Source organism: Haliaeetus leucocephalus, unplaced genomic scaffold (genome assembly GCF_000737465.1).
Source record: "Haliaeetus leucocephalus isolate CR32 unplaced genomic scaffold, Haliaeetus_leucocephalus-4.0 Scaffold657, whole genome shotgun sequence".
Classification (NCBI taxonomy): domain Eukaryota; kingdom Metazoa; phylum Chordata; class Aves; order Accipitriformes; family Accipitridae; genus Haliaeetus; species Haliaeetus leucocephalus.
The window spans coordinates 2,814,093-2,832,933 of record NW_010973093.1 but is presented as its reverse complement, the minus strand read 5'-3'; the positions used below and the strand labels follow the sequence as shown (position 1 = coordinate 2,832,933).

The following is an 18,841-nucleotide window of genomic DNA, read 5'->3' as shown; positions in this document are numbered from 1 at the left end:
CCGGGCTGCCGGTGGTGATGCACGGCGGCCTCCGGGCTTTGCCTCGCCTCCAGGGACATCGAGTAATGCGATCGGGGGCAGCTGGGTGCAGCGTTTCCCAAAGGCTTCGGCTTCTTTGCATATCGTTTAAAACGTACTCGGCAGTTCTGTCCTATAAAGACTTTTTTTTCCCCCGATTTTTGTTTTCTCTCGGTCCCTTTTAAATGGAATAACACTGTGGAAGTTACTAAATACAATGTCATTACCATTTTATTTAACCAATATGCTGTGATCTCCCATTTCTGTAACAAAATGCAAGTATCCGTGACCCTGTTCCCAGGCAGGTATCACAAACCCTCATGTATTGCATTATTAAACATAAATATCAGCCTTCCATAACCTCATCGGCCCCGAAGTATCAATTAAGATGTTTATGATTTATGTCAGAGTGGTTGTCTTCCTAAACCTCAGGTTGTAACATTTAAACAGAAAGGTTCAATCCACATTTTGCTCCTCTTTTAACCACCCCATTTGAACAGACATATCAGCATACACCTACAGCTGTGCAGAGAATTTTTGCAAGTATAAAATGACATTTCAGAAATTAAACCACGGAACTTTCAACAAAGGTGCAATTTCCTGCCTAAACTGCAACTTTCTTTTATCAAGTGCACCGGGTAAATCCCCTCCTGTTACAAGTAAGGTCTAATGCTTTAATCCACAGGCAACATTTTTGTTAAGCACAAATGGCAATGCTGTACAAGAACCAGAGACAGTCATGGCTGCAGAAGCATGTCACCCAAGGACATAACTTTCTAAATGCTTGTTTCACTGCAACTGTCTGTAAAAGACATCACAATCCAGAGGACCAAATGTTTGTGGATTTGGCTGTTAAAGATTTTACAATCAATTAGTGTTTTAAAAATAACCTCAGAGCAGAACATAAAAATAATGCCTTTTTTTTTTAATTTACAGACTATAGGTGAGTTATCACTGAGGTCAAGGAAATCAGGAATTCCTTAGCTTTACCATAATGAAAGCAAATAGAAGCACTTTCTTACTGCCCATTTAAAGAAAAATAAGCTGATAGTGCTTTACATATACCCTGGAAAAATACCACTAATCCTAGCTTGAGGTAAAAATTGTAATAGCTTTGGTAATCATTTTCTGTGCTTCTGCTATCTTTATTCAAAATGCTTTCACATCAGCATATTAATGCAAGTTTTTTTTAAAAGCACTACAATCACTCCGGAGCAATCCCTGTGCAACCTAAGAATTTGCATTTCCTACAAAATTGCTGGAATGCAGCATTAGCTGACATCTTGTTTCCTGTTCCTTTGGATGAATATTTTCATACTGAAAAGCTGTGCCAATCTCACAACTTATTCCACAAGGATTCAATAGCCATAGCTGCATTGACAAACATGGTGATAGCACAGACGAAAGTTCTAAATTAGGAATGTGTTGAGATTTGCACATAAAGGCATAGCTAAAATCCTTCTGTTTCACACTTTAATGATTATGCTTACATTTATTATCCAAATTTGATATAAGGATTCTTCAAAAGCCATGACAGTTTTGGATACACCTGTAACTCTACAAAGATCATAATTAAAATAGTTTTTTATTTTCCCCCATATGTCTTTATATTCACAATGAAAACTAGGTAACTACATGAAAATTGAAACATTTGTAGAAACATTGAGGACATGTTAGGTACACATCCTAAGTATACCTACTTCACCCTCTGGCTTAGGAATACCTGGACTGAATTAATTTCAATTTAAGAATCCAAACAAAAAAAGAAAGCAAAAAACTTGTACAAACTGAAGAGCATGCAAGGAATCAATGTTTCAATGCACAGTTTAAGATTATACTTGTGTAATCATTAGATAATTAGATGTCCCATTTATTTTATTGCCAAGAGCAATTTCTGCTTTCCATTAGCTATTTATGCCATTTTCCCACAGAACAGCAGATCAATTACCATCAGCACCATGCCTGACAACCTGAGAACAGAAAGCACCATCCTGTTTTAATCTGCCCAGGGGGAGGTAACAGTTACTACCTTTGCAGAGCTGCAAAGGCTAAGTCAAAAAAAAAAAAAAATTCATCACAATATAAAAGCTTTCCTATGTCAACAGTAGGTAGCACTTAAGAGCATTACTTGCTTTTATGGCCTCTCTTGATGTATTTCACCTCCATTGCTACATTTCACATTTATACCTGCGCCTAAAGCTTTTACACCAAGAATGAAATAGAAAACTAAGTATCTCTCTATGAAAACTGCATGCTGCAAACAGCTTCAGAAAGCTTTAAAGGTTATGCATCAGTCCTGCAAGGCACTGCAAGCTGTAAATGCCTCCTCAAGTTCGTGACAGCATATGCCACTCAGCAGCCATCAGAATTAAGCAATAAATCTTAGTTACAGCTGGTAAACATGTATTCCATGAAATGAGTACTCCCCAGGCTTCATACACACTGTTCCCATGGAGGTCAGTGGGGCACCACACAGAGTTCAATGGGATGATCTCATTTGTAACAGGGACTTAGAGCCAATTCTGTCCAGCCACAAAACAACACTGGTTTGGTGACTGTTTCCAACCATTTAAAATCAAGCACACTAGGAATTTTATCCTGGCATGCTAATAAGATCACATGCTTATTGCACAGCTGAATTTCTAAGTTTAAGACCTTGGCAGGTGGTGGGGAGTATAAGGAACAAGAAAAGAATATTTAGGAAAATGGTCTGAAATTAGGAAAAAGGACCAGAAATATAAGTAGTGTGAAACTAATGCAAAATAAAGACCAGTTCTGTTATATCTGCATGGTCTTGGGTTTAGATTAATGACTTAAAAGTTAGAAGTGTATTTACTATACAATGCCTTACAAAAATTTATTTTTATATTATTGAGCAAGAAGTCTACAAATAGTCAATTACATATTTCTGAATGTTTCTTCTGGCAAACAGTTTTTGTTTCTGCAGCAACATGTTTTGGAATTCATGCTGGTCTTTCAGTCCAAGATCAAGCTTTTAAAATGTGTGTCGTCTTCCCACTTTTATTGGTAGGCGTAACGTCACTTACCTACTTCAAAGTGTGGGCATAAAATCCCCAGGTGATTGCAGAAAAAAATGCTGTAAGAATCATTAATCAATAGCAGAAGCTTACACTGATCCTTGCCATATTCCAGTTCAGACAAGTGCTAGATTGTCTGTGTGTGTGGTTTTTCCCATAGTTGCAATAATTTCTAACTTTATAATTAAATTAAGTCATATCAGGTTATCCCACTGTGGTCTTTGCAGAACTGCAGAAGTATACAATTGCTAATTATTTTTGCAGATAGTAACATAAGAATAAAACAGAGTGATACGCTGTGTAGTTTATATTGAGTGGAGGGGACAGATGAGTTTCTTACTTATTTCACTCTACTCTAGACTCAAGAAATCTTTTGTCTTGTATCACACAAAATAGCTTAACATTTGGTTTCCAGAGAAACTGGTTGCTTATGAAAGCTGACTGACAACCACTTATACATAAATTTCTTTCCAGAAGACTCAGCCAGCTGCTTGTTTGGGTTGAGAACACGTGATACTTATTACTTCCTATTTTTCATCCAAATCCAGCAGCTGGTACCTCATGACTCACAAGCATGCCAATTCATTCTTGCAGTTCCTCAAAGCCTTTTCCCATTAAGACAGTTACACAAAAATTGTAGATCAGTTTGTATTTTCTACTACTTACAGTCAGTTAAGTCTATACCATGGACTCTGAGGGTTTTTTTCCCTATCTTCGAGCAGTTCACTCTGGACTGTTATGAGACACACTGTCTGATCAAAATCTGTTAGTGTTCACCAACAATGATGTTCAGGAACCGCTGAACAAACTTCTACTATGTTATAGCCTTGAGCAAACACTCCAGAGTATGTGGATTTGTATTAGCAAAAAAGCCAAAAATTGAGTATGTCATTCAGGAAGGACCACACTCCTGTGCAACCGAGAGAGGACCGAATATCATTTATAGATGAAGTTATATGTTGACTTACATAAAGGGAATTTAAGAAGTTAAGCTAAACTACAGATGTCTGCACTTCACCCATTAGGTCCCAAAGATGACAGGAGCAGTTGCTCTAATTGATAGAACAGAAACAGCTTTCACATGTGAATGATGTTTAACTGAACTGGAAACACAAAGGATTTTTCAGATGTAGCCTACTGTCCACAACAGGAAAGTCACTCAGTATTTCTAGTGAATTAGAAACTTTCCTCCCCAAACAACAGATTTTCCAAACGCATGCCTTCTGCTGACATACAATTCAAAAAAGTCATGACATTAATATTAAACCTGTAAGATTATCACTGTTATTTCTGCTTTGCAATCCCCCCCCAGTTTTGGAACAATAGCATTAATTTTCCTCAGGGCTCTGTTCACAGTTATAACAGCTATCCAAAAATACATGGCATTCAATTATTATAACCATCATAGCTATCAATGCTGAAAGCTAAAGCTTAAAAAAAAATCAAGTACTAAAAACTTGTGATAAAACATCAATTGACAACACTAATGTAATTAACTTACTACTGGCAAAAAAAACCCAGCACCAGCAGAAACCCTCACACGTGTCAAGAGTCACCTTTGGAAGAATGGGAAACGTCAAACAAAGAAGTCCGCTCTCTGCTTCCATGTGTGTAGTTATTCATGGGGGTACATACCCATAAGAGACACAGCCAGGACAGAGGAATAGTGGCTTTTAGCTGCTGCCACTAGGTATCAAGGTCCCAGTAGCAAGTCTTCTCCGAGCAGCCATCCTGAGACAACTTCGTGACACTGAAAAATCACTTACAAACCTCACCCTACCACAGCCTCCTACCCAAACAACACAGACATGAAGTACTAATGAGAAATGGCTACCGCACAGCGCGGGTGCTCTACAACAGCTGGTGCCCCAAACGCGGGGTACACACTGGCTGCCATCGAGAGCCTGGAGCTGGAGAGACTCCCCGTTACAGAGGGGGGCTCCCCCCACCCTCCCTTGCCCCCCAGCCTGGAGCAGCCGGCAGCCCCGCCAGGCACCGTCGTGCAAGGGGCCATATCCACCTCGCCCTGAGCGGGTCTAGCAAAGTGCCACCAGCTGTGCCCAGTAAAGCTCTTCCACGCAGCTACCCTCACCCTACAGCATTTCACCTCTCTCCTCTACCAACACGCCAGTTTTTGTCCTCTTTTTTAAGACCGTTAAAGCCACACAACTTAAGGAAACGTCGACGCTCTTACTCAGGCTGCAGCCACAGGCCTAGCCACCATCTTGAATGCGGGCGCTGAGCCGACATCTTGGGTGAGGCTCTTCCTTTTCCACTCGCACGTAAAGCCCCAGTGGACGGGGGGAGGAGGGGGCTAGGAGGGAAGGTTTATTTATCCGCTTCCCTGCCCTCACCCAAAATGGCCGCTGCCGCATCCGATCCTCCTTGAGGCGGGCGTGGCACCGGCGCGTCGCAGCGGCCGCTCTGCCCGCGCTCTATGGTTGAGGGCGGCGGGGCTGCCGGAAGCGGAGGCGCCCGGGCGTCCCATTGAAAGCGCCTCCATGCCGTCGCGCTGCTGCGCGCCCCGGGCAGGTATCGCCGGCGGCGGCGGGGGGTGGCGGCTGCCGGGCTGAAGGGGCGCCGGTCCGCCCCGGGGCGGGCTGAGGCTCAGCGGGGTCGCGGGCCGCGGCGTCGAGAGGGAGCGATTCCCCCGTCGGCTTGGCAGGGGTGCGGCGGGGGCCGCTACGGGCGAGTCCCGGCTCAAGCTGCGGGGTTACCCACGCCGGGGCGGCGGGGGGAAAAGCCGAAGTCTGTTTTTTGGCTTTGGCAGCACGCTCCAGATCCTTTCTCTAACCGGGTGCCCAGCGAGGGGGAGACCGGTTAAGTGCATGGGTCTCCCTGGGGGGAAGGCAGGTGCGGGGTTGGGAGGCAAAGAAAATTCAGGCTGGTGCACGGTCCTGGCTCGATCGGTGTTGGTGGTGAAGCTTTCAAGGTGCTTGCTGAGATAGCTTTTGCTAGCTCACCCCCCATCGAGAGCTTGGAGGAAGTATATAAACGTTTATTTTGGTGCTGAAGATCAGTGTAATGTCAAACCCAACAAATTCAAGCAAAATTAGCAGCCCCAAAATACCTCTCTCTCGGTAATTGTAAAATTGTCATAGTAAAACTTCTGTGTTCACTTAAAGGCACGTCTATGACTTATGTTATTAAGCGTAACTTTAAGAAGCTGCTTTGCTGCTTTTTGTTCCCTGGGGCAGGCACCTGTCTTGCAAGCAGCTGCCTCCAGGAGAGACGATGCTATTGACTTTGAGTGTCCAACGTTAAGCCAATACTGGCATTTGCGCGATTGGACTTTACTGAATGAATATGGGGGGGCAGATATCAAAGTTCACATTAATGGGTTTAACTGGTACACACGTGAGTTGTGTTTTAAGTAAGATGTGTTGTTTGTGAAATACGGCCAGATTTCTGCAGTGATCTTTATGTAATTGATAACTTGTTGATATTTTTTAGGTTGCAGGCAGGAGAAGGCTTTGTACATGCAGAAATATTTTCCAGTATATTGAGAGCAACTCACTGGAGTAATTTGAAAATTAAAATTTGATGCTTGACATCCGGAGGAGATAGCGTCTTATGCATAAGTGGTTTTGTCTCTTTTGGTTTCAGATTCTCTCAGATGTGTTGCTAAGAGATTAAAATCAAAGTCATGTGTGCTTTTTATTTAACTGAAAAGATGGCTAAATCTGCTTTATTAAATGGAATAATAATAAAAAAAAAAAATCCCCTGGAGCTTTGGATCTAAACTAGCCAGTTGGCACAGAATTGCGGGAGTGTCATGTAGTATCTAAGAACAGCAAGATGACTAAAGGACTAAAAATCACATGCTTTTCTGTAAGAATCTGGGTGTGCTTGGGCCTGCTCTCTACACATTTTTCATGGTTATTCAAAACCTGTTGAATGTTGGCATTCTTCTGGAAACCTGTTATCATGGGCAGCTAACAACAGCTTAATGCCAACCTCCTACGAACTGGTTCTGTGGGGGAAGAGTAGGCTATTTAATGATTAAAGTACCCAGTCAGTAGAAGGAGTTGGTGTTTGTTGTCTTCAACAGTAAATGAGCTGTTTAATGCTCCTGCAGTCTCCAGAATGCATCACAGAAGTTCAGCTTTATCCCACCGATCAGAAAAGTAGATACCCTTTTAGAACACCTTTTGAGGAAGCCTGCTTAAAACCCACTACCTTAAGTGGTATGAAGGTTGTAACAAAAAACCCGAGCAAAATAGAAGAAGTCTGTGATTAAGGCCAATGTATAATCTGCTAACATTATGACATGATGCTTACTTAGCACATGCTTTCATTTCCTATTGACTTTTACTGGATTGTGGTCTTCATAATAATAACAAGCATCTCTACCAATTTGCATAAGAGAAGCAGTAAGCAGCCTGTCCTTTCTGTAGTGACAATCCTGAACAGATCAGATGGGTCCTCATATGCTTCTTGCATCTCACTCAAATCAGTCTTTATGCTTGTGCTGATAGTATGAGGGTAAGATTTTTTTTTTTTGCGCTGGAGCTCACAATCATGCCAGAATTAAAACAATTTTGTGCTGTAAATAGTGAAAACTTGCTGAAAATGCTGCATGGGATCACCCAGCTCTTTCTGTTTTTAATTAGTACCTGTGTTTTTAATCTTTATTGTTACGTTCTGTCTAGGCTGAAGGCATGGTCTTGTTGAGGAGAAACAAGCATACTTGTTGGAAACTCCTGGTTTTATTCTTGAGTTGGCTTGAATGATGGGAATGCCATATATGGCATTATGTGGCACTAGCACTGCTAGGCTGAGGCTGTAATCCTTGTTGGTCTGTCATCAGGGATGAGAAACCTGATGTCTCTATTGCAGAAGGCTGCATTGTCCTGCTTCAGCTGCCAGGCTAGTCCATCATGGCAGTCTTTGCAGTTAGCAGGTAAAAGGCTATCAAAGAACTTTCCATTGCTCTTGCTGTTTTATTTGTTTGAAATGCTGCATGAATTAGCAACAACATTGTTCCAGGTTCTTGCTTTTCACATTTTCTTCTGGAATCTGGTTGTGATAGAAAGGAAGAGACTTTTACCCCCAAAATGAGAAGTTTCTTGAAGAGTTCAGATTCCTGTTGTTGTTGTTGTACAGGTCTCCACATGACAGGTTTTTTTTCTTTGCAGTTTTTCTAAATGTGCATATTGCTCTTGTGAGAAAAAGACTATGTTCTTATCCTGGACATCTTTTATAGTGTAGATTAAGACTTGGTAAGTCCTGAAAAATGCTAGGAGGGGAGACTGTTGAAGACAACAATGATTTTAAATTCTTACTTATCTGTTTTTTTGTCCAGTGACGTTTCATGAGTCAGACTGGGTTGTTGGGAGTTTCTTCTGAAGATGTACATGTTGGTTGAAAACCGTACAAGTTCCCATCTTCATCTGAAGAGGTCACCTGGCATCCGATCTTGGTCTCTCTTTGTTGGTAAGACCATAATATTCCTCAGTGTATTTCAGAACTTGCTTTAAGGGAAGGGTTTCACAGAATAAATTCCTGAAAGAGTCTCTAATGAGAGATGCCTGTCTTTCAGGCAGTCTTCTTTCAAAAAGAGGAATCTTCATGCTTTGAACTTCTCCTTTAGCATAGCCACTAAATGAGTCTGAAGTCTCCTCCTCAGCATGGTAGTTTCACTGTGAGACTGATAATTTTTCAGTCTTTTATCTGCAGAACCTCAAAGGCTCATGGACAGAGAATTTTAAGGGAGTCCTGAAACATCAAGAAAAGAAAGTTTATTATATGCCATATACCAATATAAATGTGAAGGTTCTGGAGGGGATGCATACTTACACTGAAAAACATCAAGGTTTTCAGAAATGGAAAAATCTGCAGTGGTGCAATGCTGGGGTTAGATCTTGCGTGTGGTTGACAGTGAACTCTTAACGGCACTGTGTGTATGAAATAGGAAGTTATACAGGATGTTCTGAAAGGCATCTGGTTTTAAACACTAAATATGCAGGGAAAAAAAAAATGGAGTGGTGCTTCTTAGGACCACACTGAGAGAGCTGGTGGGGAAAATGTGGCATATCCTGCTTTCCAGCTGAGTAGTTCCCATTGCAGTAACACTACAAGGTTGTCATTGCTTTCAGTGATGTCATCTTGTCAGACTCTCATTGAGACAAGATGTTTGCAGTTGCAGCAGCACTCTGGGGCATGAGGCACTCTTCCGCTGCTTCCTCCTCAATGGGAGAAAGGGAGCTGGCAGCTTCTGACACAACTTTCTCGCAGAAGCTTTCTTCTGGCTCCACAAAGCACTTAGAGGGGAAAAATAACCGTTGTAGTGTTTATGGTAGCATGCTCAAAGTTGTACTGCGTTTGAGAGGAAGTATGGTGTAATGGCTAGATTGAGAGTCCCTCTGAAGTTCCGTTCCTGATTCTGTCATGACCTTTTATTTCTGACCTCAGCCCCTGTGCTTTTAGTGTCTTTGCAGAATGGGAGTTTTTTTATACTGATTCAGAGAAAAAAAAAACCCTGAATCTTTCATATAGTGATCAATGTTGCAATCACACTTGTCCCTTTTTTGAAAAGTGATGAACTTTTGAATATTCATGTTTTTCATCAGGGGATTTTAGATGGTTTGAGCTGCTTGTTTGTCCTAATTCTCTTCCCTCTCATCCTAGGAATAGCCTCCATAGGTTTGGCTGCTGCTTATTATAGTGCAGGTAATGGCCTATCATTTGTTTTGAAGAATTGTTTATGTCCTGTCGATCTGTTTTTCATGCTGATGACTGTTCTCTGCAGCTTCTGTCTGGCCTTACAAAGGCAGCATAGGTACCTATTGCACTTTGTGGCGTGAATGTTAAAATCCAATAATAATTGTTGCCTGCGTATGACTTACTGTGTTTTAATGTTCTATTTGTTACTCAGCCTCCCTTTCCATTTGCAAGAGCATTTTTAATGATATTTAGTACTCTGTGGCATTTTGTAGTTTCAGTGGGTTTTATAAATGTGATTAGTTGGTCATCACAGCTCTCTTGGGAAGATATGTAATGATTGTTTGCCACCATAATGAAATGATTACCTTGCCTTTGATGGAAGTGCTCTGTTTCTCTGGAAACTGTTAAATCATCACTAGCAGAGATTACTCATAAAGACACCTTTAGAGAACAGACAGCTACTGCTGCTTCCTGCCCCCCCACAATAGAGCAGACTGCACCAAATGCCAGGGATCCTTCCACCTATGGAATTTATCCTGCAGGCTGTCCTGTGATTCTCTTGCTGCATCCTGTTAACATCAGATTTTAAAACTTAATAGTGTGTAGGAATATGCTGTCACTATAATCGATGTATTTTTATTTAAAGAGCGAAGTCCAGTGAAAGCTGCTTGATACACCAGCCGTATCAGCCTTTTTTTCTTAAGAAATTGCAAGAAAGTTTTCTGAAACAATACTGAGCACAGTTCTACTTTGCCTTCAGTAAAAGCCTGAGTAAGCAAATTGCTTAGGCTGCTATATGTAAACATTTCCAGGACATAAAATGCAAATGTTTGTTTGTTGACCGGTCCAACTGCTTCCTTTTATGAAGAAACATGTTTGCTTCAGTGAATTTCCATTTTCCCTTGTCCTCTGCAGCACAAATATTTGGTGGTTGACAGCAAGTTGAGAGTTTTGTGGATGCCTTGTAAGATGCCTTTGCTTTTAGAGAAGAGAAAGATCTGTAGTGATGTTAACAACCTTGCCAATAATTCATATGCTTATAATTCTGCATGGTTTGGAGCCCAGTGTAGATGGAATCTTTGAAAAATATGTGAAGAGTTTCTGTATTTTTATCCTGGGAGAGAGCTGTAAAATAGCTTGGATTACAACTAAAGGCAAAAATGTTGCATCAGAGAAACCTTTTTCCTTTTGTTGCCTTTAAAGGGAGCATGTTGCTTTTAAAACTAACTGTTTGAATACCAGAGAAGGAAAAAAAACCCACCTGAATTTGTGCATTTTTTGCATTGTTCAGACAGCTTGGCATGGAAGCTCTTCTATATGGCTGGGTGTTTCTTTGTGGCAGCACAGAATCTGGAGCAGTGGGAGGTAAGATGCTGAACTCAGGAAATGAGGTCGTGTGAGTTTAGAAACAGTTGGCAGATGCTGATTCCAGCAGCCCCATGAACTTGCTCAGTCCAAACAGACAAGTTATGCTTTTGGTATTGAGGAAACTCTTTGGGTTGCTGTGCTAAGAGTAGAGTTAGGGCAATAATTCTTTCACTACACAAGCATGAAAACGTGAAGCTAAACCTAAGAGTGCTTTTTAAGGGGAGACTTGCCCCAAAATGTTTTGTGGCCTTTTCTTCCTCTTACATAAGAGGGAGAGAGAATAGCACATTCAGCTGCTACAACATGATTTTGTACTTAGCTGTTCCAGCTAATGACAGAAGGACCATTAAATAGAGTAGCTCTAACCTTCCAGGCTACTCAGCTGTTTTCCATTGGGAAAACAAATGGTGTTTGTGAAGCTGGTTTATAATCTTGTGGATGTTGATTTGTTGAGAGTTGGACTGAGAGCAATAACCTATTATATAGGCTGGTCACCTTACTGACCTGAGTTGTTATTAGAATAAGCAACCCACACATATGAGACATCCTCTTTTTATTGACTGGCAGGGATATTTTAAATGTAGTGTAAGCCTGGCCCATATAGCAGCACAATACTGGAATTTTGGTGGAGTTAGTGACTGTGTTAGTGAAAAGTGTAACTAGAACTTATGTTCACTGTATACTTATCCTGTAGGCCAAATGCATACACCAAAAGGGAAAATTACAGGAGCTCCAAGTTAGTGTTCAAATTTGATTCCAGGCAAAATTTGTATTACATAAGGAATGTGGAAAGAGGGGTAATGAAGCCAACTTTAACTTCCTTCTAGAAGGAACACAGGAGATATGGTAAAGTCTCTGTTAAAGCCAGGAGCAAGATTATGATTTTCACAGTCTAGTAATAGAGAAATGTCCCTAAAATAGCTACGTATTTTTCTTTGTTAGCAAGATTATTTTCCTATGTAACTATTTTACTTTGAAGCATAGCTACTGATGGTGTTTTTAAGAAAATCTTGGGTTTTGTTTTTCAATTTTACAGGAAGCTGTATTTGATAAGAGCAAGGGAACAGTCTGCCTGAAAACATTCAATCTTTACAAAAAAATACTGACCTTCTCAAAAGGAGGCAATGAACAAGGTGAGAAAGCAGTATCTGTGGTAGCAAACGTGGTGACCAGACAGAAGAAATGCATATATGCCCATTTAATAAACTTCTCTGGAGTTCTGTACTTAAATTACATATGTTTCCAGATCTGTTTTGTTCCCAAGCAGCAGATGTAATAATCTGCCTCTCAGGACCCAAATGTTTTTTCAGGTTAGGCTGCTGAATGCATCTTGTTAGTTATTTTAACCCAAGGTAACTAGGCTTACACAATGCTTTCCATAATGGTTTTAGCCATTCCTTTGGGATGTTAATGTGCAGGTTTACATTTCCCTTGGATAGCCTGCTTTGCAGGTAGGACTGGTGGAAAAACTTAAATTTTGGATCAAGGAGTTGAGATTTCTGTAATCTAATCTGGTTTTGGTGGCAGGCAAATCTTCAGATATATGCAAGCAGGCATGTTTTATCCTGCAGATACACAATACGCATTTAAAACAGCATATTCAGTAGGCTTAGCTTAATGCAGTATCTTATTTCTTTTGAGCTTCCTCTCAGAGTAACAGAAGCTGAAGTATAGTATGTGACTTGGTTGAGTCACTGTGAGACAGGAGCTCCATTGCAGACTAAAGTAGGATCCTTTTCAATGTCAGATTTTTTTTTTATTCTGCTTGCTAGTCTAAATCAAACCAACTGTCAATATGCTTAGAAAAATGACAAAATTTGGAATGTCCTTAAGCTGAATTGGTTTTTAGACAGTTGATTTTGGAGATGGAAGATAAAAGATGTGGAGAGAAGGATGTTTAATATTTCTGAACTTTTCTTTAGGGTATGTTTATATGTTGGGGAGCTGAGCACATCTCGTCCTGAGAGGTTATTTGGTAGTATCTCTTTCAAGTACTGTTAATGTGGGGATGCAGAGATCAGCAGATGTTCTAAACAGTTAAATCTTTCAGTATTTGCTCAATCTCAGTAAACTTACCACCTGTTTACCTACTCTGTACAGAAAAATAGTTAAAACTGTCATTAAAGTAAGTGGGAAACATAAGTAATAAACTAGTGGTCCCCAGTTCCTGGGAGGCAGTGTAGCTTGTTTATTAGGGCCTATACCAGCTAATATGTGCTGTAGTCTCTCCTTGTTTATTTTGCCTGAATAGCTCAGCAATTGTTTGCTATTGCAGGACTGCCCTGGTTGTATGGGTTCAGAGCAATAGTACTCAAGAGCACAGAGTCCCAGTCATGGAAGTCACTAGTAGCAGTGCTGAAAGTTTACTGTAATGCTAATAGACTGCTTTGTTTCCACATCTGTTTACAGTAGTGGCTCTTTTGAATGAGATCCGAGATGTGAACGTGGAAGAGGAGACTGTGCGATATTTTGGGAAGGGTTACCTGGTTGTGCTACGATTTGTCACTGGATTTTCACACCCACTGACTCAGAGTGCGGTGTTGGGCTGTAGAAGGTGCAGTGTGGACTTTTTTTTTTAATTAGAGTGTGTAAGGTGGGAAATACCAGTCATATGGGACAGTAATTGCCAACTATTGAGACTCCATCTTAGCTCCATTTTCATACTTGCTGATATGACCCTGTGTTAATTCAGTTTAACTTTTTAAAATGCTTTCAGTTGTGGGTATTTGGGTAACACCATCTCCCATCAGAAGACTGATCATATTTAGATACTTAAGATCCCTTTTGTGCTGCATGTCTGCTGTGGTTACCTTCACTAGCTCAGCTGTGCAGTGGCACAGGGGATTAAATCTATTTTGCAAACATTTGGTGTATTTATCAGTTAACAGAGGATTTATTTTAAGCATTAATAATAAGGAATCTTGCAGCAGGGACTGTGGGAAAAGGATTGATTTGTTGTGATGTGGAAGTAACAGCTTGGCTTGATATGTCTGCACAAGTGGGATGCTGTCAGCCATACTCTATGCCGTATGTTGACTGGTCCTTCAAGCAGTTATTCTCAAGAATTAGCATGCCTGTTCTTGTCTTATGGACACCACAGTTCCTCTAACTCTTACATTGCTTCTTCTTTTCCACAGTGATGTGGAGGCAGTTGCCAAACTCATTACTAGTTTTCTGGAACTGGACAGAGTAGAGAGCCAACAAGATCTCTCTCAGAGCAGCGAAACAGAGGCTAGTGATGCAGATGAACCACAGGATAAATATTAATAGTCATCGTGAGCTGAAGAAAGCAGAGGCTTTCAAACATCTGGAAAATATACTGATTGTTCTTCAGAGAAAGAAATTCCTCACAATCTTGGCCATGGCATTTCTCTACATGTGCACTTACAATGGGACGAATCTGTCTTGGGGCACTTTTTTAGTGCTAAACTGCTTCAAGATCCATGCTTCCAGTCTTGCTGTTGTAGAGTCCAAAGCAAATTCTGTTTTATTTGTTCCTTTGCCTCAGTTCATGCATGTGGACACTGCTGGCTTTTGAACTTCTCAGCTCATCAAACATGTCTAGGAATAGTTATTTATTAATTCATGGGTTTGAAGTAATTTATTGCTTTCCCATTAATGAACTGGAGATACAGATGTAAACTTGCACTTATTGCAAACATCTGCTGCAGGTACAGTATATGAAATGTAGAAGAGCTGAATTTGTAACTCGTAACACAATGCTTTGAGGTTTTTCTTGAAATGTTATAAATGACGGAATATATTGCTAAATTGGGTTTAAGCAGCTTAATATATGCAATTAGGTGATGCTGAATAGTGGCATTTTTATATTCTCTACTACTGACTTGACATTAGATACCAGTGGAAATTAAAGTTTGAGTGACTGTTTTGGAATTGGAACCATCAGGTTGATCAGCTTGTTACACTGTCTTACTTCTCTTGGACTTACCAAGGAGCCATAAATAGTAAACAAAAAATGATCACGTTGACAATTCAACATCTTTGCAGTGTTCTAGCTTAATCCTGTTCTGCTTAACTTCTGGGCATAGGCTACCCCAAGATAGAATAACCTTTTTGTAGATGTCAACATTTACTATTTTAACTGTGTATTTAGAAAAGAAGAAAAGCACATGTGTTTCTTTAGGTAGGGAAAAAAATAATGTCAAACAACATGGTAGTCTGGATTTATTTAGTATTTCCTCACTTGAAATGATACCGAAGTGCTAAATAATAAATTTTTTTTAAGATAGCTGGGATAGATCCAATGTTTGACTTGTGCATGTTTTACTCCAGGTGTGTACTGTCTTTGTTCTGACCAATGGTTTCACAAATAGTTAAAATATGAATTTTCCAATATATTTTTTGAAGTAAAAGCTACCTCTGTTAGTCAACATGTTCTGTCTAGAACTAAAACTTCATCATGCCTATATCAACATGTCAGTGTAAGAAAAAAGTTGTAAAGAGCTGAAAGTTCCTCCAACAAGCTCCTGCTTGTATTAAAGTTCACTAGGTTTAATTTAGGAATTTTATGGTCTTAAGACCTGAATTAGAAAATACTTGCACAGTTACTTCTAGGACATCTGAACAGGGTACAAGGTAACTGTGTGGTCTGCTTTCACATTTGGCCAGCAGCAAATGTCTTCTGGCAGCGGTTTCTTCAGGACTGAAAAGAACCTGCATTCTTGTTTCAAAGCACTCTACCTCTACAGAAGAGAAAGCTATGAAAAGATTTTGGCAGAAGCTATATCCTGTTGTGTGTTCCAGCTATATCTGAAACTAAGCACATGCTTATCTGACCAAAGAACAGGTGGTACCAAGATTTTACTTCCAGCTGTTTAGACCTAGTATGTGCGCTGTGAGGCAAAGATGCTCTTACTGTCAGTTTGAAAGGGTAATCAGACTGTAACAGGGAGATAGCTGTTGATGCAGCTTGACTGCAGCACAGAAGTGGGTCTGTTTCTATTAAATAAGAAACTTGTAATCACATCAGCAATTAAAGCAGACCTCTGCCAATAGACATGCTTGTGAAGTCCTCTGAGTTGGTGGGCTAATTGTGTGGCTTTCAATCTCTCTACCCCACGTCACTGGAATTGAGAAGCTGCTGTGTACAAATGTGGGAAAATTAGGTTGCAGGCAATTAGCTAAATTTGGCCTTTATTCTGAAGCACAGCTGTAAGCTAAGAATAATCATCAAACCTGTTTAAAAAAAAAAATTGCAGGGTGTAACACTTTGGAGAGTTCTTCATTTAAATCCACTGTAATATATACCCTAGGTGACACTCATTTTAGAGAGAGGAGAATGAGATTGGGAATTGGGAGAACTCTTTTTTTACCCTGCTGTGTAAAATGAGAGTGTCGAGTGTTCTAAGGACTTACAGTAAGAAATACTGAAAAAACTAGAGTATTTAGTGGTATAAAGTAAGCAGAAGGGCTCTACCTGCAGATAACTGTTGCTTCATAGCAAAGATGTTAAGAGGGAGTATGTGGTACGGATGTGCATTGCACTTACAGTCTAAGCCCATGGATTTGACCGTGGATGAAATGGACAAAACTACCTGCATTCCATTTTAGCCATACTGGGTTTCTTTTGTATTTCCATGAGAGCTAACATTCCGTGGAAGACGCAAACCACACTGTGGTTTTCCAGTCAAAAATCAGCTTTAGAAAGGTACGTCTATTGATCTAACCCTACACTGCATCATGTGCCCTGCTTCTGCTGACCTCTTTTGTACGTGTGGCTGGCTGTATGTGCTTGATGTTAGTAATGTGTATGCTTATGGACTATGCAATATCATTATACAAAGACTAAAACAATGTAAGGAAAATGGAGAATCCCTAGAAAGAGGAATGACCTATAGTAAGATATAGCTTGAAATACATTCTGTGGAATAAGTTGCATTTTGAGTTGATGTCCAATGATCGTAGCTTTTAAGATGTTCTGTAGTGTCCCCCCTCACACCTCAGTATCCTACTGATGGTAGACAGGAGAGGATGACTGCTGGCATGCACTGTGTGTCTAGCAGGAGTATTTTGACTCCTCAGTCTTTCACTTGGAACAGCTGATGTAATGCTCTCCTGTGCCATTTCCATTTTGCATTTGGCAGCTCTGTCGCCATACAAACTAGAACAGTTTCAAATGGGAACCCAAGTTCTGTAGACTGAGCTGATGTGAAGGGGGACCGAGTAGATTCTCCAAATGCTGTGGGTTCTGCCTGCGGGCCGTATGTTGGGCACTGCTGACTGATGCATACAACTGGAAGCTTGTGATACCGATCGACAGTGCTGGTCAAGAATGTCTTAACTTGGCAATTGGATGCCATACATGAACGTGTATCACAGGCTGATGTGTATTTCTCTTGATCTAAGTTTTGAGCTTCCTGTCTTCAAAAACTTTGTCTCTTGTACTTGGGAGACAGATCAAGATTTTCATGTTTTGCAGTAACTGTATGCATGGAAAATTAACTTGCAAATTGCTGTTAACATGGATTTGGCTACAGCAATGTCTGTGGACTCCTCAGCAATGTGATGCAGCTTGAAGAAACTTTTAGAACAGCAGGTGCTAACTCAGGAGAGGTTCTGTTCTTCCCTCTTTCCACTAGTCCTCTCTCTGATCCTCTTTTCCTGCCACTTTTCACCATTTTACTGAAGGCTTTTTCAAATGGTTTTCCTCACTTCTCTTGGGCCTAGCATGTTGAAAGGCCCAGTAAAAGTAGCCTTATGTGTCCCTGATGTAAAAAGTGGCTTGTACTAAAAGGAATGATGTGAAAGACTAGTTTTGGTTAGGAAATTAGATAGTCCTAGAGGAGTATTACAGATGTATTTGTTAAAGTTTTTGCATCTCAGGCTGTCTAGTAACTTGAGACTAGACAGCTGTAGTTTGACTTACAAGTGATTTGAAAACCTGCATAAAAGACCTTAAGTTAGATCTAACCCCACTGCTCCATAAAGCCAACACTTTCTATTATGTCCTTTTAATATAACTGTATCATAAGTGCCATTTGGCAGATGCTTCAGCTTAAACTTGAGTAGCACATCTGAAGTTACTTCCGTGTATGTGGCTGGATGGGAACATAGCCTTAGCTGTCATACTGAACAAAAGCAAGGCTGTCTGGTGTACAAAGGGAGAAAATTGCATCATCTAAGCTATAATCTAGTATTCTGTTATTTCACAAAATGAGATATTCCGGTAAATAGAATCAATTGTGCAAGTCTTGAAGAAAATCCAAATATTTATACCATATAGCTGAGACTTGACTCTTGTGCTGTATTTATGAAGTTACACAGATACCAAAAACTACTCCGGCTTACATAGTAAAGAGCGCTAGTTCTGACACTAGTAGATTGCTGAGAGGCAAAAGTACATCTGGAAAATGTTTAGAAATTGCTTTTCTACTTTTAAATTGCAAGTAGAATTTCAGCAAGGCCTTGTATATTGTCTTTTTTAAAAAGAGGTCCAACTGATAAAATCAATTTTGATAACTTGTTTTGTGTCACTGTAGTCTTTTTCTATTGTTTTTAATTAAAATGTATTAAAATATCGATGGCTGTCTAAATCACTTGGCATGGACCTACTGAAGGAGTTAATGGGGGGGGGGAGGACAGAGTACAGGAAGCCCAAATACCTAGCTCCTTACTGACCCTGCTTGTACTTTTACAGCAGTCCAGCTTGCAGTTTCATATAACCTAATATAACCAACTCTTCATGGGTGAATATATTTACATTTTCCCCCCTTTAAACCAAACCAACATGG

General features: G+C 40.3%; 1 protein-coding gene across 2 annotated transcripts; it reads left to right on the top strand.

Annotated features, from left to right (window-relative positions):
• The first annotated feature begins 5,507 nt into the window (after positions 1-5,507).
• On the top strand, positions 5,508-18,450 carry LOC104839222 (chromosome unknown open reading frame, human C17orf62). Of its 2 annotated transcripts, XM_010579412.1 has the most exons (7): positions 5,508-5,588; positions 8,362-8,492; positions 9,687-9,728; positions 11,014-11,087; positions 12,127-12,223; positions 13,500-13,644; positions 14,228-18,450. In XM_010579412.1, the coding sequence occupies exons 2-7, from the start codon at positions 8,408-8,410 to the stop codon at positions 14,355-14,357; spliced, it is 573 nt and encodes a 190-aa protein (XP_010577714.1). In that variant the 5' UTR covers positions 5,508-5,588; positions 8,362-8,407; the 3' UTR covers positions 14,358-18,450. The 2 variants fall into 2 exon arrangements, with proteins under 2 accessions (XP_010577714.1, XP_010577716.1); XM_010579414.1 differs by lacking the exon at positions 9,687-9,728.
• Positions 18,451-18,841: the final 391 nt, after the last annotated feature.